Source organism: Ambystoma mexicanum, chromosome 5q, assembly GCF_040938575.1.
Source record: "Ambystoma mexicanum isolate Mex_15411 chromosome 5q, UKY_AmexF1_1, whole genome shotgun sequence".
NCBI lineage: Eukaryota > Metazoa > Chordata > Amphibia > Caudata > Ambystomatidae > Ambystoma > Ambystoma mexicanum.
In genome coordinates, this window is record NC_090933.1 from 803,644,565 (window position 1) to 803,670,525 (window position 25,961).

A 25,961-nucleotide genomic window follows, 5' to 3' on the forward strand; every position below is an offset into this window, starting at 1 on the left:
CATTCCCTGCCCGCGCGTGCTTGGTATCTAGTGGAAAGAGCCGGCTCGCGCGGCCTCCCCCCCTCGCTTCTGAGAATGGCTTGGCCCAAGCTTTCACTGCCTGCTGGCGGCTGCTTTCTGTCAATGAGCCACCTTCTCCCTGCGCAGCGGAAGCGCCTTTTGTCTCCTACACTGGAGGTGATTACTTCTTAGAAAGTCCCATCCATTGCAGGATGCCAGCCTACAAGAGCAAGCGCAGGACCCGGAGATGTGAGTAGCCTTTCGATACGGGGGTCGCCGATTGCGACTTCCACACTAGCTGTTCAAGGCAGAGACGGCAGCTGCTTTGCCGTTTTCGATGTTGTTAATTGTGTGATTGTGAATGTTTCGTTTTCCGACTGAATGTGAACAGCGACTGCTTATTCCACAAAATTGTGCTTATTTAAAGTCTAAAGCGGAGATGTGTCGCGTGCATCTTTTCAACTGCTCCTCTCCGTGCACAGATTAGCTGGGGATATATTTTTCCTGGAGACAAGAGGGGCAGCTCCACTTTGCATGCAGTGCCCTCCGCTGGCTCCGCTGGCAGCAGGGACACTTTAACAGCGCTTAGAGGCGGTATGGAGTTTAGAAGCGCTAAACAGCATGCCTGTCAAGTGCGTACTGTAGTTGTACATTACACACCGTTCAGCACAGGGGCATGCCTTAATTGTTTACCACACACCTTTCAGCAGAGGGCTGTTTTTCGAGTCCGGTGCATGCTATCATTTTTTCACCATACAACTTTTGGCATTGGGGGTGTTTCAAGTGTGTACTGCACACACCCCACGAGAAGAGGCACCATGTCAAATGTATGCTGAATTTGTGTACTACACATCTCTCAGCAGCATGTAGTGCATGCTGTCATTCTGCACGACAGACCTTTCGGCGCAGGGCTGCTTGTCGAGTTTGTGCTGTAATTGTGTACTGCGCACCCCTCCAGCAGAGGCACCATGTTAATTGTGGGCTCTATTTGTGTACTACACATCTCTCAACAGAATCTAGCGCACGCTGTCATTCTGCACGACAGACCTTTCGGCGCAAGGCTGCATGTCAAGTTTGTGCTGTAATTGTGTACTGCGCACCCCTCCAGCAGAGGCACCATGTTAATTGTGGGCTCTATTTGTGCACTACACATCTCTCAACAGAATCTAGCGCACGCTGCCATTCTGCACGACAGACCTTTCGGCGCAAGGCTGCATGTCAAGTTTGTGCTGTAATTGTGTACTGTGCACCCCTCCAGCAGAGGCACCATGTCAAGTGTGTGCTGTGTTTGTGTACTACAAATCTCTCAGCAGAATCTAGCGCACGCTGCCATTCTGCACGACAGACCTTTCGGCGCAAGGCTGCATGTCAAGTTTGTGCTGTAATTGTGTACTTTGCACCCCTCCAGCAGAGGCACTATGTCAAGTGTGTGCTGTGTTTGTGTACTACACATCTCTCAGTAGAATCTAGCGCACGCTGCCATTCTGCACGACAGACCTTTCGGCGCAGGGCTGCATGTCAAGTTTGTGCTGTAACTGTGTACTTTGCACCCCTCCAGCAGAGGCACCATGTCAAGTGTGTGCTGTGTTTGTGTACTACACATCTCTCAGTAGAATCTAGCGCACGCTGCCATTCTGCACGACAGACCTTTCGGCGCAGGGCTGCTTGTGACGTGTGTTCCGTAATTGTGTAATGCGCATCACTAAGCAGAGAGTGCCATGTTAGTCCGAGTGTGCCTTTTTTTTAGTGTTCTACTCGCCCTTCACCCGAAAAATACATCTCAAATCGAGTGTGTTCTGGAATGTTGTACTGCAGACCTTTGAATAGTGTTCTGTGAGTCGAGCCGAGTGTGCGCTGTAATTGTGCATTGCACAACTTTCAGCCGAGGACTGGGAGTCAGCGAGCTGTGTGTGAGAAATCACATGCATGATATCACTGTGCACGAGACAGGTGGAACTGTGCACTGCACACCTGTCATCACAAGGCTGCGTGTTAGGTCCTCTGCGCCCTGTGCTTGTGTACCTCACAGCTTTCAGCAGAGGGACAGTGGACTGAGTGTGGTAATCGTGCACTGCCCTGATGTGTGCTGTTATTGTGCATACACATCTTTCAACAGAGAGCTGCATGTCAAGTGTGCGCTTTGATTTTGCACTTCTCGCATTTGTTCAGTGGGATCAGGGCTGCATGTCAAGTGCGCGCTTCGATTTTGCCCTTCACACCTTTGTTCATTGGGCTCGGGGCTGCATGTCAAGTGCGCGCTTCGATTTTGCACTTCACACCTTTGTTCATTGGGCTCGGGGCTGCATGTCAAGTGCGCGCTTTGATTTTGCACTTCACGCCTTTGTTCAGTGGGATCAGGGCTGCATGTAAAGTGCGTGCTTTGATTTTGCACTTCACACCTTTGTTCAGTGGTCTCAGGGCTGCATGTCAAGTGTGCGCTTTGATTTTGCACTTCACTCCTTTGGTCAGTGGGATCAGGGCTGCATGGCAAGTGCGCGCTTTGATTTTGCACTTCACACCTTTGTTCAGTGGGCTCAGGACAGCATGTCAAGTCGCGCTTTGATTTTGCACTTCACACCTTTGTTCAGTGGGATCAGGGCTGCATGTCCAATCCAGTGTGTTCTGTAATTTGTTACTGCACACCTTTCTGCCGAGGACGTTATGCCAAGCCGAGTGTGTCCTTTGTGTACCATCACACAAAGGGCTGCATATCAAGCCGGGTGTGTGATGTCATTGTGTACTGCAACCCTTATAGCATAGGGCCACATGATTGCCAACACGTGTGTGTGTGTTCTGTGCTTGTGGCCTACTCACCTTGAGCAAAGAGGTGTCTGACAATTCGAGCGTGTGGCGTAATTCCACACAGCCTATATTTCCGGAGATGTTGCGTGTGCGCTTTCATTCTATACTGCACACCTTTCAGCAGTGCTGTGCATGTCAGGTAGAGTGTGACCTTTAATTTCACCCTGCACGCCTGTCTGCGGAAGGATGCACGCGAAGTCGAGTGTGCGCTGTAATTGTGTACTGCACACGTTTCAGCAGTGCTATGCATGTCAGGCTGTAATTTGGCCCTACACGCCTTTTTAGCAGAAGGCTCGTGCACGCGAAGCCTAGCACTTGTTATATTGGCGTACTGCACACCGTTGGTTGTATTAGGCATGTCGAGTGTGCTCTGTAATTTTGCACTGCACGTCGTTCAGCAGAAGGGTAGTGAGGCGTGCCCTGTCACTGTGCTCTACCCCCGCCCCCCTTTAGCACAAGGTTGTATGTAAAGTCAAGCGTGTGCTATAATTGGGGACTGCACACCACTTCTCAGCAGCTGGCCGCACGTAAACTCATGCCTGGGCTGTAATCCAGATACACCTGGTACCAGAGAATATCCGTGTGTCTAAAATGTAAAATGATCATTTGGTAAACAAATACCATCGAAACGTCAAAGATCGACGCTTCCTAAATGTATAACAAATAGCAGCGTTTCCATCTAGTGCGGTTTCGTAGTGCTGTACATAACAAGGGCGACTAGTACCCAATTGGATGCCACTCAATGTGTGGACCGCACGGAAATGACAGCCTAACATGGGCCTATAGGATCCAAACCTGGGACCTGCAGGCTCGGTATACAGATCTCGGCAGCAAGCACGTAATTCACTGAGCTATCGGAGCATAGTATGCGCGGTTACCTGTAGGAAAGATTCATTGGCTGAAACATCTGTTTACAAGTATCATTTTCTAATACTGAGAGCAAAACATGCAAAGTACACTGCTAAATGGGGTGCTCTATGCATGCATACCGCTTGTGCGGAAACTCACATGACTGTCCTCTTGCATAAACTGCTTGCATTTTAAATGAGTGGAAAAAGCCAAACTATTTATAGCTAATGTCATATTTATGAAGCGTGTATTCAGTGGCGATCTATGGCGCTCCCTGTGACCAGTGACCACTAACATTGACATCATGTTTTGATATATAGTGCTTCTGGAGGGATTTCTCCCACTTCAAAGTGCTGCAGTAACATTTATTTATGCATTTGTTTATTAATTGTATAGTGCGCCGAACCCGGAGGCATCTAGGCGCTGGTTACCAGGACGTTACACATGGACATACAGTGCAGCATGCATTACACTTAGTTTGCAGGAATACATGAGGCAGGTAGAGGATATGCACGTTTGTCAGAGGCGTTGTTTGAAGAGCCACGTTTTAAGCTTTTTGTGGAAGGCTGTGTGATGGTTCTGATCTGATGTCTAGAGGTAAAGAACATTATTTAGTATTATGACTAGCCACTGGAAGGCTACTCAGTTTTCCGGCTTCGGAAGGGTGATGGGCAATGTAAGTTGGTTTTGCCTGCACTCGAACCTGTGACATCAGGCTGCACCCATATTTCTGGGCTGCGCTTTAACTCGCTGAGCTCTCTTACAGGCTTAACGTTCGGTGTAATGCATTGATGTGACCAAGCTCAGGAAAAATGGCCCAGGGTGTTTTTGTGGGAAGAAGACAGGGGGTTGCGGAAGAGTCGGGGGTGAGATATTGAAAAATATGAAGAATACAAATTAAACAGGATAGGGCCAACAAGGGAGGCGAAAGAGGTGGGTGTCAGCCCTACCTGGAACGTGAGCCAGGGGAGAGAGTTCCTAGGGGAGACCCTTCAGTGTGGCTAGAAGACCCCCCTGAGCTATTGCACCTCACCAGCCAGAGACCTTCTGTGGCAGAGCGCAGAGACCTTCTATGGCAGAGGGCAGAGACCTTCTATGGCAGAGGGCAGAGACCTTCTATGGCGGAGGGCAGAGACCTTCTATGGCGGAGCGCAGAGACCTTCTATGGCAGAGCGCAGAGACCTTCTGTGGCGGAGCGCAGAGACCTTCTATGGCAGAGCGCAGAGACCTTCTATGGCGGAGCGCGGAGACCTTCTATAGCAGAGGGCAGAGACATTCTATGGCAGAGCGCAGAGACCTTCTGTGGCGGAGCGCAGAGACCTTCTATGGCAGAGCGCAGAGATCTTCTATGGCAGAGCGCCATTCACATGATAATAATGTATTAGCAACAATAATACTGATAATATTAGTAATGTGTGTGTGTGTGTGTGTGTGGATCAGTTTGTTTGTACAGTGCTATCAAAGGGTAATTAATATAAGCAGTCGATATCTTAATTAGGCTAACACTCGCGCATTTCTTTATTTCCACGCTTTTTGTGATCTTTTGAACACGTCCTCAGGTGGAGATGGAATGAAGCATACGAAGAATACTACACATGGAATTCCTTACTTGTGCCTGCCTGTGTGCCACATGTGTAGTGTCTTCAGCGAGGCATGCACTTCAGATGTTAAATCCCACATACATGTCAGTCTTCAATGTTTGAATGGTGCGCTGAGCTCAATTGGGTCAGGGGCGAGGAAAGAATACCCTATGAGGCTTCTCTCGGGAAGGGATGGAAAGGTGGGATAGGGTCAGTCATGGCACGCACACTCCTGTTGAAGGCTGGTATGTGCCAGGCTCGCCTTTGCCAGATCCATGGTGGCACAGCCATATACGTACTGGACTTGCGCCTGTACGAGGCCAGTAGGGAGGAGGCACAACCATACTTTATCAAGTCACGTGCTAGGCGTTTGACTCATGCCAGTATGGGGGTGGCAAGGTTAAGGTCAAATACCATATCAATGTTTTTGTTTCTCTGTACCCGATACGAAAGGATCAGAGTCTGGCATGAGACAGGGGGTTCACAGACCCCTGGGGAGGTTCAGGGTGTGAGGCGTTTGGGGAGCTGACAGGGCTCGGCTGCAGTGAGTTCAGCAACAAGAGATTGCTCACCTGAGACTGCTGAGGCTGCTGTTAGTACTACCCAATGGAATGGTGATCAATTTATCAACCTTCGAAAGATAAAAGTCGGATTCAGCCATGCTAAACCTGTAACTTGCAGGTTCAGTACAGATGTCAGCAGTGAGTGCTTAATTCACGTAACACTAAGAGTGGCTAAAATTAAGCGTCTGATCCACTGATAAGACTGTTATGATTCAGTTGTGTCTGTTCTATGTATTTGTGTCAGCGCTTTGAGGCCTGTGGGCGATTTAACGGTTTATGAAAATTAAATAGAATATAATACCTCAATCTCTTCGTGAAAACCACACATGCAAGATTGTGTGTTTCCTAGGCTATTCCCCTTCACTAGTCTCATAGGAACGCCCAACAGTTAGTTGTAATGGAGACACAGGGTCATGTCAAAGTCATTAAAAGACAGTTCTGTTAAGCCATGTAGCAACCTTCTCAGGACTAGAGAAGTGCTCAGACAGCCAAGGTTTTCTTCACATGTCTCGGGAGGATAGCTCAGGGGGCAACGTGCTCACCTTGGAAGCAAGACGACATGGAGCAATACAAGTTCTATCCCCGGGGCCGCGCTTAGAAACCTCTGGGTATCAACCGTGTTATAAATAACCTATCATATCATGGGCGGCCCATGGTAGGGTTTTCCCTCCAGTTAAACTAAGCAAATGAACATCAGCATCACAAAATAGCTCCAACCTTGGTTTGGACCACAACCTTAGCCAAAAAAAAAACTGGTTTTGTCATAATCTCGTTGGCAATTGAAGCCAAACCAACCTCCATGTGGATAAGGGCATTAGGAGTCCCTCCAGGTAGCAGGTACAATTGCTTCAGAAATGCATTCCCTGCAATGATCAGGTTTGGGATACTTGTGTAGCCCCAGATTTTCCACCCGTAAGTGGCAGACGGCATGGCCTGCTTCCCATATAATTCAATATCAGGGGAAGTAACTCTCCTACCGTGAGGGGCCTGGAAACGCAATGGCCTGGTACTATATTTGGACCGATTAGTACATGCTTTATCCATTTGGGAGGACTAGAAACCATGTTCATTAAATTTGACCCCCAAGTAATCATAGAATGTCACCTGGTCAAGCACAATTCCATCAACACTGGCCAATATCCGTTGTTGTTTGGCAAATTTGGATCTACATACCATGGATTTGGTCTTTCCCGTGTTGAGGGTGAGCCCAAGCTCACCACACCTCTTCACGAATGATGCCAGGGCAACCGTGATCCCCTTGGGAAAGGTGGACAATAAAACTGCATCATTAGCAAAGAAGAGCACCAGATGTTTGTCCAAGCCCAACCTGGGGGGGATCCAGGCCTTCCGCAAGTAGGGCCCTAATAACTTCATCAATAAAAATGCTGAACAGGTGGTGTCAAGTACTCACTCCTGTCTAACTCCCCTGGACACCTCAAATTGTGGGTTATTCTCACCTTCCAAGCAGTATCAAACTACCATTTTATTGTCGTGGTAGAGTGTCTAAGCTATGGACAGTAGCTTGGCAGGCATATTTCTATGCTGCAGGATCTGCCGAAGCAGGTCACGGGGCACCCCTTGAAATACCGTTTTAGGTCAATGAATATAGCATAGAGATGCATCCCCCTCAAAACTGTGTACTGTTGCACCGAGACAGGCAAGCAGAAGCACTGTTCCAGTTTCACAGTGCCCCTGACTTTCTGAAAGCCGGCCTGAATTGGGTGAATTATACTGTGGGCGTCAGCCCATGCCTGAATATGATTTAAAATTACCCTTGCAAAGGTTTTCCCTGTGCTGTCTGAAAAAGAACTTGGGTGATAGTTACCGGTTGTCTGTTTCCACCCGTTTTGTAGATTGGGATTATTACGGTTTGCTGCAAGGAGTTAGGAACGGTGTTCTTGTTGATGCATGCCGTAAATAATGGCCATACGACGGGTGCCTAAATTGATATTTCAAAGGGATCTTGCACTTAGTGTCCACTCAGCTTTACATCGAAAGTTAGCTGTCATGGTGAAAAAGCATACAACCTCTCAACTCTTGGTCCCACTTTCCATTGACAGGGGAAACATAAGGTGGAGCGTGAGTTTGTGCCGTGATTATCTACTGAAACAGCAGAGAAACATCGACGCAGAGGAACAAAGGGATGTTCAAGGCTGCGACCAATTCACAAACATTAACGTTAACAAGACCGTGACACAGAATTTAACAAACCTATCAAATAAAGGAACGTTTTGGAACTCCAAAACAGACGTGACTAGCAGAGTCAAAGAAACTCAAGAGAACACGCCTGAGAATCCTCCAAAGAAATTATATGACGGAAGCCTATGTACTAGCAAAGCGACGCATATTACAGAGCTATAAGAACGCTGTCAAAAGAACTAAAGCTCAAATGCTCACTAAAGACAATCACTTTATTCTTGAACAGCTTAGACACTGTAATACTGCAGAATTTTGGGCAACATTAGGATCAAGGGTGGCTCCACCCAAATTCACTATGACATGTCTGATTGCAGAATGCACTTGGACTGACTATTATTCTGCTAAATTCACTTTACCAGAAGGGATTGTCTTGGAGGATCCGCGTTTGACCTTTCCCTTGGAACCGGGTGATTATGTCTGGGACGATGTGGATATACTGTGGGCACTTTCAAAGGCCAAAGTCTGCAGGGCACCCGGCCCAGACGGTTTGGCCCATATTTGACTTAAAAGCGACCCACATGCCTGGGCGGGTGCATTAGGTACACTGTTTTCCTCCATATACGCTACACATGTTTTTCCCTGTTCTTGGCATGAGCCGATTATCATATCTATTTTTAAAAAGGGTCTGGTTTACGAACCTAAAAACTATAGTTACATTTTACTTCTATATTTGCTCCTCTTCCTTTATGGGACTGAAACCGATCGCTGGCGCATCAGGGGGTGCTAAATGGCTGCCGGGTGGGATTTCGATCAGGCATGGGTACTGTCATTATCGCTATCATCATTGGACACCTGCTGGAATCAGTGAAAAAGGGGGCCTCGGGTACCATCTATATGGCCGCCTCAGACATGAGCAGCGCATCCGATAGAGTAAATAGGTCTCTTCTATGGAATAAGCTGCTCGGTTGTTCTGTTCTTTTGAAACTAGAACAACTAATGGCTAGTCTCCATAGGAACAAGTCTGTAAGGATTAGGCTTACAAAAGAGGGTGCAGTGTCAGGCTTAGTACAGACTTGTGTGGGTTTGAGACAGGGCTGTGTTCTGGCACCCACCCTCTTTAATGTTTACATCAGTGATCTAGAAAGCCTCTGGTCAGAGGCTGCCACATTCCTAGTTAATCCGGGGCTTGTGAAGTTCAACAGCCTCGTCATCGCTGACAACTTAATTTTTTGGGACAAAATCCCCATAGGTCTCCACAGAAAACAAATCCTATTTTGTACCTATGCCATGTGGAATAACCTCTTGGATAATGGTGAGAATCTATGGTTATTATTTTTTCGAACAAAGCTAAACTGAAAGTAATGACATGGAAGGTGGGAGAACAAATATTTCAGCGATCATCTTCGATACGTTCTCTAGGCTATGACCTCATGAACACTTGTTCTCTAGCAGTAAGATTCGCTTTAGAGAAAAATCTAGGCCATTAATATGCCAGATGAAAAGAGTGATGTCTAGTCTCTGAAAATGTTATCTCCTCCTGGCCATACATTTTTTTTCTTTTTTCTTTTTTTCTTTATTGAATGTTGAAGTTTATTGACAAACTTTTTCACTCAAACAGTCAGAAGAAAAAGAAAAGAAAAGGAAAAAACGAAAGAAAGGGAACAAATCCTAAAGGTCGATGGAGATCTTGGTGTTGAGCATGCATCCTTCAATAGACAGTTCATTTTCAGAGTCTGACCTTACTTCATATCAGTTATTATGATTCACTGTTCAGTAGTTCCGAGAATCTTATGATCATAATTGTTAATTTCTTGTCCTTTCCACTCAGGATTACCGGCCATTAAGTACTACCTTGCAAAAGTGGAGCCCTCTATTCTGTATGGGCTAGATATGGGTGCATACCTAAATACCACACCAAATTGACACAATGCACACCAATATGTTCTTAAGTGAGATGACTGAGGATTTTGGAAGAATCTTGAATTACATCTATAACTAAGTAATAGGTAGGTGAATACATTTCAGGTGCAGGGGAGAGAAAAACAACCTTGGCATCTAGGTTATAAATAGAACAGTGAAAGAAGAACGTTCCCTGTAAGGGAACTCACGTCCCCTGCACACTTTCCTATGGCCCAAAAATTAGGCAAGCAATTAAAGGTAAGTAGCTAATGGTGGCTATGCAATAGGCACCTTTGCCACTATTTAGTATAATGAATTAAAGTCAATTTATGAAAGAATATCAACAGTTATCTTGTCAATTCAAAACACGTGTATTCAACACAAAAATACATTTAGTAGTCCATAGATTCATGAAGATGAATGCACGGAATTGCCCGACACGTTTCGAGTTTATTCACTCTTCATCAGGGGCTTCAAACTAAAAGATCACTACAAAGAAATTTAAACAGAGATCATATCAGATTTTGACAAAGCTGCATTATGAAACAACATTGCAATAGTTAGAGATCTCCAGTTCCCAGATCACAGGAAGGTATAAACTAATCCACAAAATAGAAGTAAAGTATAGAAACAGCATTATTGGAACATTACACCAAAACTAGTAAAACATGACAAGTAATCCTGAGAATGAAATCCTTTGCCTGAAGTGTAGGTGCATGGAAACAAAGTTTACAAATATCATCCAGGGGTGATATGGAAAGAAATGTTAGGTCTCTCCAAGTCAGTTCCTAATGCAATAATCAGGCATGAGCTGGGTCTGATTTCCCTTCACACGAGGACCCAATGGAGGCAATTGTAAAATTACCTAAAAATGATTCTCCCAACAACTCCTTATCTGAGGCTCTAGGTGAACTGTTAACAACTCAATCTGTTCAATCACTACCTTTATTCAAAGCAAATTGTCGGAACACTCTGGAGGACATTAATTCCTTCCAAGAGGAATTGTCTTTGAAGCCTTCGATCACCAAAAAAAAAAAAAATCAATATGGACTGGTGCATGATGGTTGACGATTTCTCTCATCATAAGTCTTATAGTGAATATGCAAGGTTCCGTAGGAAAAAGGAGGATCTGCCCAAATTCGTCTATTTGTTCCCTAGTAATGAAATACGAACAACATATATATGCTTTCGTCTTAATCAACTTCCCACCTTAGAGCGAGTACGTTCTTGGAAATCACAGGTAGGGTCTAGGTCACACTGTAGATTGTGTGACTCTACATCCATTAATGAAACTTTGAGGCACCTGGTTTTAGACTTTACTAAGGTAAAAGACAGCAGAGCTAAACATTTTAGGTCAGTAGTGCGCACCGGGAAGCACAGTAAAGCGCTGTTTGCTGGCCAGTCAGGATCGTATATACAGTGCTCGTGAAGTCTCTCACTGGATTCACGAAGTATCGGGCCAGAGGACGTCTTTAGCAGTTGCACCACGCTGCCTGGAGTGTGCGCTGGTGGCTCCGCCTATTGTGTGCCTCGGGCACTTTTTCACTTCTACAAATTCCCGTGGTGCAGCGCACTCGCGCGCGCACCGGGAAGCACAGTAAAGCGCTGTTTGCTGGCCAGTCAGGATCGTATATACAGTGCTCGTGAAGTCTCTCACTGGATTCACGAAGTATCGGGCCGGAGGACGTCTTTAGCAGTTGCACCACGCTGCCTGGAGGTGATTGAGCGTGTGAAACATTCCTCTTGGTCTTTTTTCTTTTCTCCTGGACTACAAACAGACTTTGCCATATGGACTTAGTCTTACATTGTATTATATTTACAATTTCTTTTTCTATTGTTTTTCTAGTGTGCGCTGGTGGCTCCGCCTATTGTGTGCCTCGGGCACTTTTTCACTTCTACAAATTCCCATGGTGCAGCGCACTCGCGCGCGTACCGGGAAGCACAGTAAAGCGCTGTTTGCTGTTCGCGGTTTGTGTTTTTTGTTTTGCTAAATGACTTTGTTCTAGTTTTTAAATCTATATTCTAGGTGGTGCCAGGTTTTTGAAGCTTTTCCTAATGAGAGTTGAATACTCTGTTGTGCAGGGGGAAAGCTTCAACTAATATCTAGACTTTATTAGACTGTGATAGAAGATATCATTTCTTCCAACAATAATAGCGATATGGGTAAATTTAAATTAAACGCTCTCCGTAAAGATCATAGAGCGGATTTCTTTAATGCCGTCAGCACTCGCAGGGCCAGTTTAGCCCGTGCGGCTGCCCTACCCCTACCTGCCCCTTGTGTAGATGAGGAAGAAATGTTACAATGTGCGCAAGACTGCTCAGCAGAAATCAGAAACAATGATGGAAATCTGGACCCTTCCCAACCAATGTTTGATCATGAGATAGAAGGGATATGTGGCGAATTACAGCAAGGGGATGATATAACTGAAGAGAAGCGTAGTAACACACTCAAAGAAAAAATCACTGATGGGATGGGCATTCTTGATCTAGACACTCCCGCCATCTTTATTTCAGACGATAACTTGCCGGACCCCATATATGACATAAACTCTGGGGGTGTCAACGAATTTCCACATATGGAAGATACCATGACCATGTTGGGTATCTTTAATAGAGCCATTCTGGCTGAACTGAGGAAAAATAATGAATTGCTGACGACATTAGTATCAGCTTTTGACAAGATTCCAAAATCTATATCAGATGCTTTTACACCAATAGTGAAAAGTATAAAGGTATTACCTAAAGATTTATCTGATTTATTAATGCCCCTACTAAAGGAATCCATGACAATGAGGGCAGTCGAAAAGAAATGTTGGGGTAATGTGGAAGATGAAGGGCAGAAGTCGAGTCCGTCTGATTCCTCCGAATTGTTGAAAAAAAAAATAATACCCATGAATACTGAGAGAGTTCCCACTTTTTCGGATAAGAAGGCTGTAGCTATACCCAAAAATGACCCAAAGATTATAATTATAGACCCCGAACCGGGCAATACGCTATCCAGGGCAGCTAAAAAACAAGCCAAAAAAAATAATAATAAATCAAAAAAGGCTGACCTTAAGAATGAATCCTCAAGGAAATACTTAAGAGATCTGGATATGAGACATATGATTGATGAGGAGGTAGAAGATGTAACTGCCGGTATGGCCTTACAAAAGGATGACAGGCATACGATTATGTTGGAAACTGGGAGAACCTCCTTAGATCAGGCAACCCAGAGTGAGTATGAAGAATGAATGGATGGCATTTATGAAGTGATGAAAAAGAAAAAACCAACGGATTTACTTGTGGAGAACAAGAGACTGGAAAATGGGCTAAGTGACATTTTTAAGATCTTTAAAGTATCACCTACCATTGAGGGTAAGGGTGTAACTATACGAGAGACAGATGAAACTAACAAGATCTCTGAAAATAACTCTGGTACTGATCAAATTACTAATAACCAACTATCTGGTGACCATGGTGAGTTAACTAAGTCCAGAACAAGGCCAATTGTTCACTCGGTAAATACTGGTTTACAACATAAAGATACTCTGAAAGATAACACTCTGTCATTTACAAGCAAAACGTCTGTTACTTCTGGTAACAAACTAGATGAAATATCCTCACTTCAATGTAATAAGGAAGGATTTCCCAATTCCAATCCCTCCCCAACAAAGATGCAGCTATATGTGGAGGATATTCTCAGAAACATGCAGGATTTGATGATTGAAAATAAAAGGTTGAAAGAAAAAAATGATGCTAATAATGTTAAGAGTGATATCCTATACACTAAAAGTGATGGACTGGTATCACAAACAGAGAAACCAACCAGGGTTGTATCGGATAAATTTCAATCAAATGAAGCTTTGACTGACATAACGAAAGATCATAAGGCTAATGAACGAGATCTAATTGGTGAACTGCTAAAAAATATGCAGGATATTGTGGAAGACAATAAAAGGTTGCGGAATAAAGATGCACCTCATACATGTGAGAATAGAGAAAAGGTCTTGTCATATGAAGAGAGGAACGAATGTGAATATCGCTCTTATGTAAGAGGGGAGGATAAATGGTACAACGAAAAACCTCCTTATGATCAAAATCAGGTTCAAGAGTCTAGACCTTTGGCTTTTCCAACGATGCCGGGACTGATTCTATGCTCATTGTTCAAAGACGAGAGAAATCAACCATTAAATAGATCTTATATTCTTTCACTATTTGCGGGGGTACCTGAACTCAAACTTATCACTTCAGCTGATATTCATCTGGTTGATTTTATAGATAATGAAAGAATAGACTTTGTAAGGTTGGTAATTCCATCCCCTTTAGTTCGTTCAATGATTTTGAAGGAGGCAGAAGCACTGCAACGCATGGGGTTTGATCTTTTTCCCTTCAATGACTTAGCAACCACTGAGCAAGCCCTAGATAGAGGAAGACCCTCAGTACAAGAAGGTTCTGAACAGGCAAAATACCCCTCGAAACAAAGTAATGATGAAGTTTTAGAAAAACAAGATTGGAGATGGCTGGCACTATCATTGCGTGATGCAATCTCCAACCTAAAAGAATTGGTTAAACCTGCATAGCTAGTAAGCACAATTTGAAGCTGCTTTGCTGGAATTCGCGAGGCAACTTCAATCTTTTCAATAATGAACAACTGATGAAAGAGTTGCATGGTTTTGATTTTTTAATGTTACAGGAAACTTGGCTTACTTCGCGTGTAGGTTTGGTAGACTTTGTGGTGGACGACCTTTGTGCCAAAAAGGGACCAAAAGGTAGACCAAAGGGTGGTATATTTACTGCATCTAAAGTTTCCTCAAGTATCTCGAAGATAAATTCTCAGAAACAAGGTCACTCCTTTCTCATTACGGAATATGTGGTTGGTGAGAAGTCGAACTGTTTCTCTTTACTGGTCATTAATGTATACTGGAATGCCAATGAATTAAGAGATCAACAGCTCGAAACTAACTTAATCGATCTAGGTACTATAATTGACCAGTGGACATTAACAAACTTTGATGGTCAGATTATTATAGCAGGTGACCTTAATGCTGATTGTAGCGTAGATAAACTGACAGGAGAACTTTTGTACCCCCAAGTAGCATCTAGTTTGTTTGGCAACCAGAAACTTAGAGGCTTTTTATGACTAAAATATACTGAAATGTGGGGACTAAAGCAGATACCCAATGATCATTTTACTTGGAATGCGAGAGGTTGCGTGTCCACGATTGATTATATTTTTCTGAGTGCCAAACTGAGTTATTCAATGTCCAAATTAGAAGTAAGAAATGTGGCGACGAGTGACCATTGTATGCTGATAGTGGACTTTAAATCTACAATTTATGAGAAAACTAAACGAAGTTACAATAAGGAACTATTGGTCAATACTGCCAACAATAGAATAAAATGGTCTTTTAACACTACCAATAAATTTATATCGCCTTTGGTTGCTGAAAACGATAACACTAAGTTGGAACAACGTCTCCAAATGTTCTCTGTACCAGAATTCAACTCTACTATTGGAACCAAAATTAAAAGTGTAATGAAGTATGATAAAAAAAATTCAACCTATACTCCATAGACACTCTATGGATATCGAGGTCTATGAAAGAAAAAGAGAGCTGAATAGGGAGATCCGTAGACTACGCAAATTGAGTAGAACTGATGCCAGTGCCTGGATTGATATTAAACGTCTGAAACAATCTTATAAAAATTGGCTGATTTGCCATAAAGGTATCATTGCCCAACGCGGTGGAGAAAGTATTTTGAATGCTATGAGGAGGGTGACATCCTCAAACTTTTGGCAATTAATAAACAATGTTGATTCATCTCAGGTGATGACAACGGTAAACCCAATTCCTGAAAGTACTTGGGCGGGTCATTTTGCAGAGCTATATAAATCCAATGAACAAAGTCAAGCATTTCTGAGGTTGGGATCTTCTGAATGGTCTATGAGATGCGAGGTGGATATAATTAGGAGTCTTATAATGAAATCTAAAAACACGGGGGCCCCGGGCCTCATTAAGGATGTGTGTATGTCGAAAACTATCCCTCTTTCTTGGAGAGTCTCTGTGGTTATTCCGATATTTAAAAAAGGCTCAAGATTATTGCCCACCAACTACAGACCAATAGCGATTGCAGATTCGGACTCCAAAATATTTGCTTCTTTGGTTCTTATAGATATTCAGAGCTGGATGGATCAGAATCAGATCTTGAGTATGAATCAAATTGGCTTTAGAAAAAATTGTGGTACTGACTGTGGTGGACTGATTTTGAAATGTCTGCAAAGTAAAACCTGGACTAAAGGAAAGGGCCAAACTTACGTTGCATCTATGGACCTTAGCCAGGCATTTGATCTTGTGGACAGACAAAGGCTATGGCACAAATTACAATCCCTAAAAATGCCAAACCATTTATTAGACATCGTTATAGAGTTGTACACGGACACAAGACTAGTGGTACGAATGAATGCGGGGGGAGATCTATCCACGGAGTTTGTAACCAATAATGGACTACGCCAAGGGTGCATGTTGGCACCGACAATCTTTAATCTGTATGTTAGTGGAGCCCAATTTGCTTTTGTAAATGGAGGTTTGATTTCGCCTAAATTGAATGGGAAGGAAATATCTTGGTTGGCTATTGCTGACGATTTCATTCTCATGGACAATACTAAGGTGGGCTTACAGCGACTGATTGTCATTTTTGAACAATTTATACGTAATTTGTTTTTGAAAATCAATCCTGATAAAACGACTATTATACGAATGGGACGAGTAAACAAGAAACAAGATTCTTACTCTTGGTTTTGTGAGGGTAAACGAATTAAGACACAGATAGCATTCAAGTTTCTTGGATACTGTTACAGGCGTAGAATCAGTCAGTTTACTCAAAAACCAATTGAAGACTAAAGCAGAGGTGGCCCTAAGACAGATGAGAGTGCTAGAGAGAAAATTTGGGGGGTTTTCTTTGAAACCGATGAGAGAGTTTTATTTAAGAAAGGTGGTCCCGCGGATCACTTATGGTTTGGAATTCTATCATGTAGGTATTGTAGACTTTTTGAAATCTCTGGAAAGTCTAATAAGGAGGGGTCTATTATTCTTTCTGCCTAGCTGTATACCCTTTGAAGTGCTAAGGTATGAATTGGGTTTACAATCACTTCACTCACTTGTTGTAACCAAAAGATGCATGTTATGGAGAAAATGTAGGTTATTAGGCCCTACAAACTTTTATTTGGAAGCAGGCATCGACACTTCATGTCCTTTTATGCTTGACCTAAATAAATCCATTGAATCCACGATTGAGGACTGTGGTATAGCTAAATGCACGGTGATAAATAAACCTAACAAATGTAAAAGGATTTTAAAAGGGCCATCATCTTACCAAATCAAAAGTATATGCTTCTAAATTGTATAATCAGGTACACTCTTTCTGGAAACTTGATATGGTTATGGAAAACTACTTAAACAAATATCCATCTAGAAGGTATAGAAATTCTTTTATGCGATTTAGACTTAATGTTATGTACACTCGTAGTATATTAAACTTAAGGAATCCTTTGGAATAAAAGAGATGGTGTCGCTTTTGTAACATCTCAGAAATGGAAGAGACTTTAGAACATATTTTGGTGAAATGTTCCTATTTGCGTAAACAAAGGTCAGATTATTTTATGGAGTTATTTGATAATGGTACTTGTAATGACCCTAAGTTCATATGGTATAGAATGAGAAATGGTTACTCATCGACTCTGACTATTCGATTAATTACGTTTTTAAAAACAGTATGTGATTTGAGTTAGAAATGTTTTTATCTTTTCTAAATGTGTATATGGTTTGGTTTTTGATGCTTTCGTTATGATTTTGATTGTAAATTCTTAACAGTGTTTTGTTCTTTTTTTTCTTTTCATTTTAAAAAAGTGTTATTTTGTAAGATCGATTTTGTAAAGGTTTGTTTAAACCAAGAACAAAAAAAAAAAAAGTACCCACCCAATCTACTGATCTGGGGGAGACTTTCAGGGCTCGTTTGATGTGGGATAACAGTGTGTAACTTATAATTGCCCGACATGGTTTCCTGGTAAAGACATTTGGGAGTATAGAAGTACCTATTTAGGATTTGTAGGGTTTTATTGTTACCAATATAGGATTTTATGATTTACTGAATGCACATATGATGTTTTACTGTTTTGTATTTGTCTTGTTTTCTTGTTTCTGTTTTTGTTCTTTTTTCTTCCTTTTTTCTCTTAATGACTTGATTTACATTGTAAACATGTTGAAAAATCTTATTGCAAACACTTTGAAATGTGAAAGTTTTAATAGATAGCTCATCCTTAAAGATGTTACGCGGCATACAGTCGGGCCCTGAGGCTTTTCCCCATTTTTGAGTACTGATGGACATAACAATTTCCTCCAAGGTTAAATGAATGCCTTCTGCCCTCTGCAGTGTTTCCTGACTAGACCCAGCCAGTTTAAATACTGTTATGCCTTCAGGCTCGCCCCTTGGCTTGAGAAGTGTTTACGCCATTCATCTGACGTAATGCGACTTCCTATGTCTGGAGGCCCGTTGACCTCCGTTTCCACTACCAATTTCCAAAAGGTGAATGTATCTCCCCTTTCAAAAGCCAATGTTAGACTCTGCCATTCCATGGTTAAGAACTCCTCTTTCTTGGCCTTGATTGATATTTTCCCTGTCTGCCCAGGATGCAAGGCATCCTTACTGCCAGCATCAAGGCAGACGAATAAAAGGATGTTCAGATGACTATGGATTCTGTCAGGGTTCTGCCTGCTTGGAGGTAAAGCGTTGGTGTGATGAAATGACTACTGCTCTGCACGAGCATAGGGATGAGTAGTGCTTTCTAAACTCTTACTCAGCCCCACACTACTACTAAACCAGCAATAATCTCAATCGTAAAGATGAAACAGGAACAACATGGATGGTACAACCAGCAAGGAAGCACCCAAAACAACAATATTACCACAGTATCAAATAAATGTATAATCCAGGTTCTATAAAACATAGAGTTTAATTAAACTAAAAATACATACACACTATTAAAACACTAAAAACCCTCCACTGTAAAGGAATACACAGTCTATGCAGACGTTTGGATGATAAAGAGCTCTCTGGGTATGGAGACAGGGGACTGCAGGCAACTGGCTTTGAAATAATGTTCAGGTTTTTAAAATATATTTTTAAAAGGCAAATACTGGGTTCTTACATATCACTAGAGCCTTTAACACCAGGCCAGGGCAGAGAACCACTACAGCTTCCTTGTAGTCTTGTTCTTGGGGCATAGCAGTGTTGAGCTGGATTGCTTGGTGCTTTCTTGCGGGTCAAGACAGCGCCAAGTTGGTCGAGTCAAGTTCTTCTCTATGGGCCGGGATGGGTGACCTGGCTTGATGGGAACCAGCGTTGTGATGCAGTTCTGCAAGGACGGTCAGCTGAAGAACAGGAAAGCAGTTGTTGAGTCAACGTCTCAAAATTGGATCTAACAACTTTGAAAAGACGTTGAATTTCAGAGGCAGCTACATGGGTCTTGCAGTAGCTCAAATTGACTCCAAACTGTTGAGTCAGCTTGAAAAGTGATTCAAGGTGGGAACTAGAGGCTCAAAGAGGTCTTATTTCATCCTTGGCTGCTGTAGGACCATGACAGAGGTCTCAGGAGATATGGTGAGTGCTCATTTCTCCCTTTGAAGCCAGGAAGGATGCCAGGGAGCAGTTGCAGGCTTACTATTTTTAGGAAGAGTCCTGGGTACCAGCATTTCTGCAGAATGCAGGCCGGCCTTGTCCACCACAGTTCACTTCAAATTGTCATCTGAAGTGGCTGAGGGGAGGGTCTGACTCCATCCTTGGAAAGCTTTATCTTCACTCCAACGGCTGAAGAGTTTGGGCAGACTGTATCCCAATAAAGGACAAGTAAAATCTTTCTTCTTCTGGAGTGCAAAGATGCTTCAAGTGGGACGTTCTCAACCTTTTACATACTCATTTTGCCACAGTGGATTGGTCCATTTTAAGCCTTTTAAATGCACCAATTTCAGGGGTTGTAAAAAGGAGTTCTGCCTTCTGATGTCAGCTCACAGAATGGTCTGTCGGCAGCAAGTGGGGAACTGGCACAGGAAGTGTGTGTGGCCTAAGGATTTGTAATATTGTGCAACGCTCTCCTAGGTGCAACTACCCATCTGGACTATTCCAAACTACACCCTCTCTCTGTCTTTCTTTCATCAAAGAGACTACAGTCATCACCTACTTTGGGTTATTTAGCCAATGTACTGGCAGGGATTTCTTGTAGCACTGGTCTACCCCGTAACCACTTTGGCAGTGTACATTTCCTCAAAAGATATGAGGTCCTTCAATTAAGAACAAATGGACATTCTAGGCCTAACCCAACCATTTGTTGTGGATGAAAGTCAACCCCAGATAGTGATGCCCAAAACTATGATAGTTGTTTGAGTCGCTAGAAACCGGGTTGACAATAAAATTACATCAGATGGGTTTTTGGCAGTCAATAACTATATTTTTTCAGAGGCCAGTTTTTCAAGCCGGTTAAAGCTGTGCATTTATATTTTACCAATTAATCTGCCACCAAACATTTTGGCTGTATGGTTGAATATAATGTGTTTATTGGAGCCCAACAAGCTGTTTGTCAGGAACGCCCAGGTACTCTGTTGCTGCCATGTTGTCATACTACAAGGCCGTTGTTGTAGTGTCTATAGACGGATCACAGTCAACAGAACACCTGTTCACTATAATCTTTCAGCATGGAGCATTAAGAAAGTAAGGCCTGATTAACAAAACTCACTTTCTAAGACAGAGCTACCAACATCATTTTGTGTCACAAAAATTAAAAAAAACTCAGGATTGCCTACTCACATATTTGCATTCAGTCCCAATTGGACATACATTGTTTATGAAGCATGAAAAAGAGGAACCATACAAATGCAATAATCCTATAATCTTGGGTGACAGAGAAAGTGTATGTCCTCTTTAGCAGTGATGGGATGGTTGGAATAATTGTCTCTGGCGGCTCTGCTTCGGTTGATCCTGAGGTAGAGGCCCCCTTATCATAGTCCGGGTGAGCACACAGCAATGTATTGCTCTGTTCCTTTACAATGGCCGGTGGCATTGCCTCGAGCCTTACGGGTCCGCTTATGCTTTTATGGTCTTGCTGTCCAGCAGCACCTTTACTCCATCGATAAGCAACATGTGCTCTTTGTGTGCTCTACTGGTGCTCTCACTAGCAGTCTTCCGACTCCACAAGCTTAATAAATCAGCACCACCTGATGTGGAATAAGAGGATCCTTCTTGATCCCAAATAATGATTGACTTTTTCCTTTAACATTTGATCATTTCTCACAAGATGATGCATGTGCACCCCTTGCCACTCCCTTTGTGATGGGCTTGGATCATGCTCACTATTTTCCAGCCGGGCCTAGTGGCTCACCTCCTGCCAGACATCTGCAGGCCACTAGTTGCATGCCCTTCAAACTTAATGCAAGTGGTGGTCACTCTGGGGACCTGCTCTACACTTCTTTATTATTAAGCCTAAATTCCATTACAGGTGTCTATGACCTATTTTGTGGAGTCTGAAGGAGCTTTCCTATATGTCCCTGTTACATATTTAGTTGTATCTTGATCAATCCAGGGGGGATGCTAATCTCTATTAGTTCCTCCACACCTGAGGCAAAGCGTGCAGTGCCAGCCTCTCTACCATCGCCAGCACACAGGACAGCTGTGGACGTTGAAAGCACACCCGTCCCTTCTCCAGGGTAAGCGATACAGTATGCCCCACAGGGCTGTTTGGTTGATATTTGATGTTATTCTAGAGTGTCACTGATACACTACCATATACCTTCAAAGGGTCTTTCCTAAGTGCCCAGAGGAAAGTGACTGGACTACTACCAATACCGCCGAAACGTGTTCTTCAGAGGATTCTTATTCCATTTACCGACCCCTTCTCCTCTATTTGAGCAGCACCATAAACGTTGGTAGACCCCCCCTGTTTAAGAAACTTTGAAAAACTGGATATCCCAAAGAATGTAGGAGATGCCAGTCTCAATATGCAATGAAACCTTTTGAATTCATTCTGTTTTACCTTAAACATTTTTCATGTATTCAGAAAGAAAATAAATCAAGTGAATGGGTAATTGATTCAACCCCATTTCACAGGCAATGTACTGATTATGTGTCTTTGTCATTGAATGAGTTCTCTTTTATCTTTTTTGGCTTTACCTTTCCTCTGACACACCTACTTTGTTTCGGGCAGGGAAGACGAGAGGTCAGCCGTGACCATAGGCAACCTCAAACTCTTCCCTCCCATGGTTTTCCTTCAGGTCCTCCCCCCTTTTTCCTTTAACTCTAATTTGTGTTACGATGCCCCAGAGCTTCATGAATAATGTGTTGCATTTGTCATTGTAAAATATATTTTTTAATTTGATTTCATTGATTTACAATTTTTACAAGAAAAAAAACAAAAGAAAAAGGAACAACAAAAGAAAGAGACTTTTCCCATTTTAAAATTGATCCTCTCAGTCTCTCTGTTTGTTCAGACTTCAAACCTTTACATTCAGCATCCTTGTTTCATCGATTTATTTTCCAAAAGGCTTCCTGATAAAAACAATTCTGTTTTCCTGATTGTTATCTTACTAAGTCATGAATCTGTTTTTTTGTAAATGCTTTTCTTTATTCATTTCTTTGTTTGTACAATTAAACACGCATCTAAGGCATACCTTGTTACCTAGGTCTAGAGTCCTTTATTATTATTTTAAAAACATGCTTTCTTTCCTCTCTTTTTTAAATACATATTCCAAGATATGGTGGTGTTTCAGTGTCACACTAGAATTGCGTTAAGCGGGATATCAAGTTAGATACCCGGACATATCAAATTAGCAGATTTGTTCAGACAAATAGATTTCCCAATGATGGACCTTTATGTTTTATATTGATAGATCACTCCAGCCACCACTGTAAGTAGGGGGTGACCGCTCTATACGTTTTCTAGAATAATTGGTGTACATTAAGGGTATTGGCGTGGAGTATCAAAAATAGCTGAATGTTGTGTTATATGATATTAGCATAATTGACCTAAAAACATTTGACCTAAAATATTTGATCAAATTGTTTTGACCTTTTTTTTGGTCGAATTGAATTAAATATATATATGGGGGTGGGTAAAGGTATAGATTAGGTTGAGGGGAAGTGGGCCCGCATTTTAGACCAAAAAAAAGGTCAAATAAATTCAATCAAATGTGATTAGGTCAAATGTGTTAGGTCAAATAGACCCAAACCGTGTTACGTACATCTCATGCAACACCCCGCCCATAGTTGAAAAAACGTTGGTATTCTGTTTTTTCCCTGTTGAAATTGCAATGTAATATATTAAGTATGAAATGCGCTTCTCTAACGGCCATCCTAAAAGAGAGGGCTTCCTCGGTGATTACAGCAGAAAGCAACGATGATGCATGACAATGCGCATGCGTGCTAATCTTTAGAAACAGGTGACGTTAATGAAAGATTAGAAAGAGACAGCAGCTGGGCAAATAGCTTGCACTGCTCTTTCGAAGTAGCTGTGCCGTGTCCTCATTTCCTATTCCGGTGCAATGCTACTCCGCGATGATGAGGACATTGCCAATGTGTCATAAAATGGCTAATGGAAATCAAGCCACATCATCTGTTTGTGTGCAACCTTCAAGCGCGCGGCCATGCATGCAATCATTTCATTCCCATTGCAATCATCCCGAAGGTGACACGATTTGCATTCTATGTGCAGTCAGTGATGGAGGCGTTGTCTGTTTTTCAAACTTGCAGTAAGGTGAGGAAATCTGTTGCAGTAAGAATGGTCTTTCTTTACCACTGTTAATGCAGATATCTTTTGTAAAACTCTCATACAAATACCCACACTCTGAAATGTCATAACACAACAAATGATGCACAGTGTCCCAAAATGACCCATGTGATATGATTGTCCTAGAGTAACCATTGGTATTGGAGTGTGTCCTAGAATTACCAGTTAGATGATGATGTCCTAAAATAGTCTTGATTTGGAGTGTGTACAATGTTTCATGTTACAAAGTGCTTGAGTGCCTTATAATTTGTAATTGGTCTACAAAAACTCATTCAATCGAATATCCGTGAATGGCATGTGCTATTCAGTGACCTAAAATGGCAAATTCTGTAGAGTGTCCAAGAAAGACCAGTTCTCAAGACGTTTCCGCAAATGGTCGGTCATGTGGAAGGTCCTATAATTGCCTAGGCTGTTGTAGATTGACCGATGCTGTGGCAGTGTCATAGAATAACCCATACTTTAAGAGTCTTGGAATTACCAGTGGGATGGGAGATGTGTAGTATCCATGCTACAAGAGTGTCCCAAAATGAAGAACGCTGTAGGAGTTTCCCAGAATACGCCAAGCCAAAGTAGTGTCCTTGAATGGCCCATGGAGTGTCCCTTAGCATATCGTAAAGTAGGTTAGAGTAGCACCTGCAGTGGAGCATCCTGGAATAATCCATACTGTGGATCGTTAAGGAATGGCCCAAGATATGGGAATATCCTAGAATTCTCTATGTCATGGGAATATCCTGGAATTCCATGTTTTATGGGACTATCCTAGAATTCCCTGTGTTATGGGAGTATACCAGAATGACTCAGGCTGTAAAGATTTCTAGAGGGACCCATTCTTTGGAGTGTCTTATAATGGTCAAGACATCAGAGTCTATCAATGCTGTGGACGTTTCCTAAAATGGGCAGTGATGTGGAAGTGTCCTAGAAAGGCACATGCTCTGGGAATGTCTTTAAATGACCCATGCTATGGAAGTGTCTTAAAATCTTCATGCCCTAAGAGTGTCCCATAAGGAACAATGGCGTAGGAGTAACATAAAGATGATACATGCCGAAGACCAGCCTCTCATCACGGGACCGGGATTGAACCTGTGACACTCTGCGTTGTCTTGCTTTCACCACAAACATGCTGCCCCTGAACTATCCACTGGGTCATAGAATACCCATGCTATGGGAGTTTCCTAGTTTCCTGTTGTCAAGTGTCCGAGAGTATCCCATGCCCTGGAATAAACCATGCTGTCTTCGGGAATGACCCATGCTGTGTAGTATTCTAGAATGGTCCAAGCTGTGGGAATATCCTCAAATGGCCCATACATGGGAGGATCCTAGAATGACCCGTGCAATCAGAGTGCCTTAAAATGTCCACTGTTCTCAAGTGTCCTAGAGTAGCCCATGCTATGTAGTGTCCAAACACGCTGCACAATATGGGAGTGTCCCACAAAGGCCCATCCTATTGGAGTGGTATTCAATGATATACATTGTGGAGTTTCCAGAATTGATAATTCTTCAGACTGAAGTAGAACGTCCCATGCTAACCTGTCCTAGAATGGACAATGCTATGGGAGTAAGGTAAATGCAGTTTGCCATTAAAGTTAAGGGATTCAATTAGGCATGTGACTTGTTGTTGGTTATTGTCAGGATTCAATTATTTATGATGAATGTTTCATTTTTCACATGGATGTGGGAAATGCAGCACTTGGGGAGAAATAGATCTTATCAACATGTGGACATGAGATCCAGCTTACCTTTGTGAAATCGGTGAAATTACCAGCAGTAGAAAGGAAGATAAATACTAATTTAGGGATCATTTGTAAATAAGATGTACTCTGTGCAATATAGTAGGATGTGCTATTTAAGCACGCTGGTTTGATTGATTAATTAATGGGTGTTGTGAGACATTGTACTATGTTAAATTATTACACTTTTCTAAATGTGTATACATGTTTTTTAAAGTATTAGTTGACCTGTGTATCTTTGAGCCCCGAAGAATGTCCAGTATGCTCTTGAGGGAGTGAAACATGTGGGTCACTGTTTTCTTTTGTTTGATTTAAGATGAGCTATTTATGAGCTTGGTTGTATATGTGCAACTAAATTGCTGTTAAGTAATTTGTGCACTGATTGCAGTTGGACACAATGAGCGAATTAATGACTTCTTTATGTCTTTTTTATCAGGCTTTGAATGCAGTTGTCCTCTTTCCTCTATTGGTCAATTAATGTTTTACAACAAGCTGTGAAATTAATTATTACATCATATGTATTTTAAGGCATGTTTTCTGTCTCTATATCGTACATATTTTAGAGGCCCCAGATTTGGATATAAAGTCATGA

At 42.5% G+C, this 25,961-nt stretch overlaps 1 protein-coding gene across 6 annotated transcripts in view; it reads left to right on the top strand.

The window, feature by feature from the left end:
- The window catches only part of RALYL (RALY RNA binding protein like), a 2,307,036-nt gene that overhangs the window by 1,764,048 nt on the left and 517,027 nt on the right, over positions 1–25,961 (top strand). Inside the window, exon 1 of one of the 6 annotated variants that reach the window (XM_069621286.1) lies at positions 79–249. The exons of the other annotated variants lie outside the window; for them this stretch is intronic. Coding sequence (XP_069477387.1) covers positions 213–249 — 37 coding nt within the window. The 5' untranslated portion in view covers positions 79–212. Of the gene's footprint in view, positions 1–78; positions 250–25,961 lie in introns of those variants that run through there. 6 annotated transcript variants of the gene reach the window in all.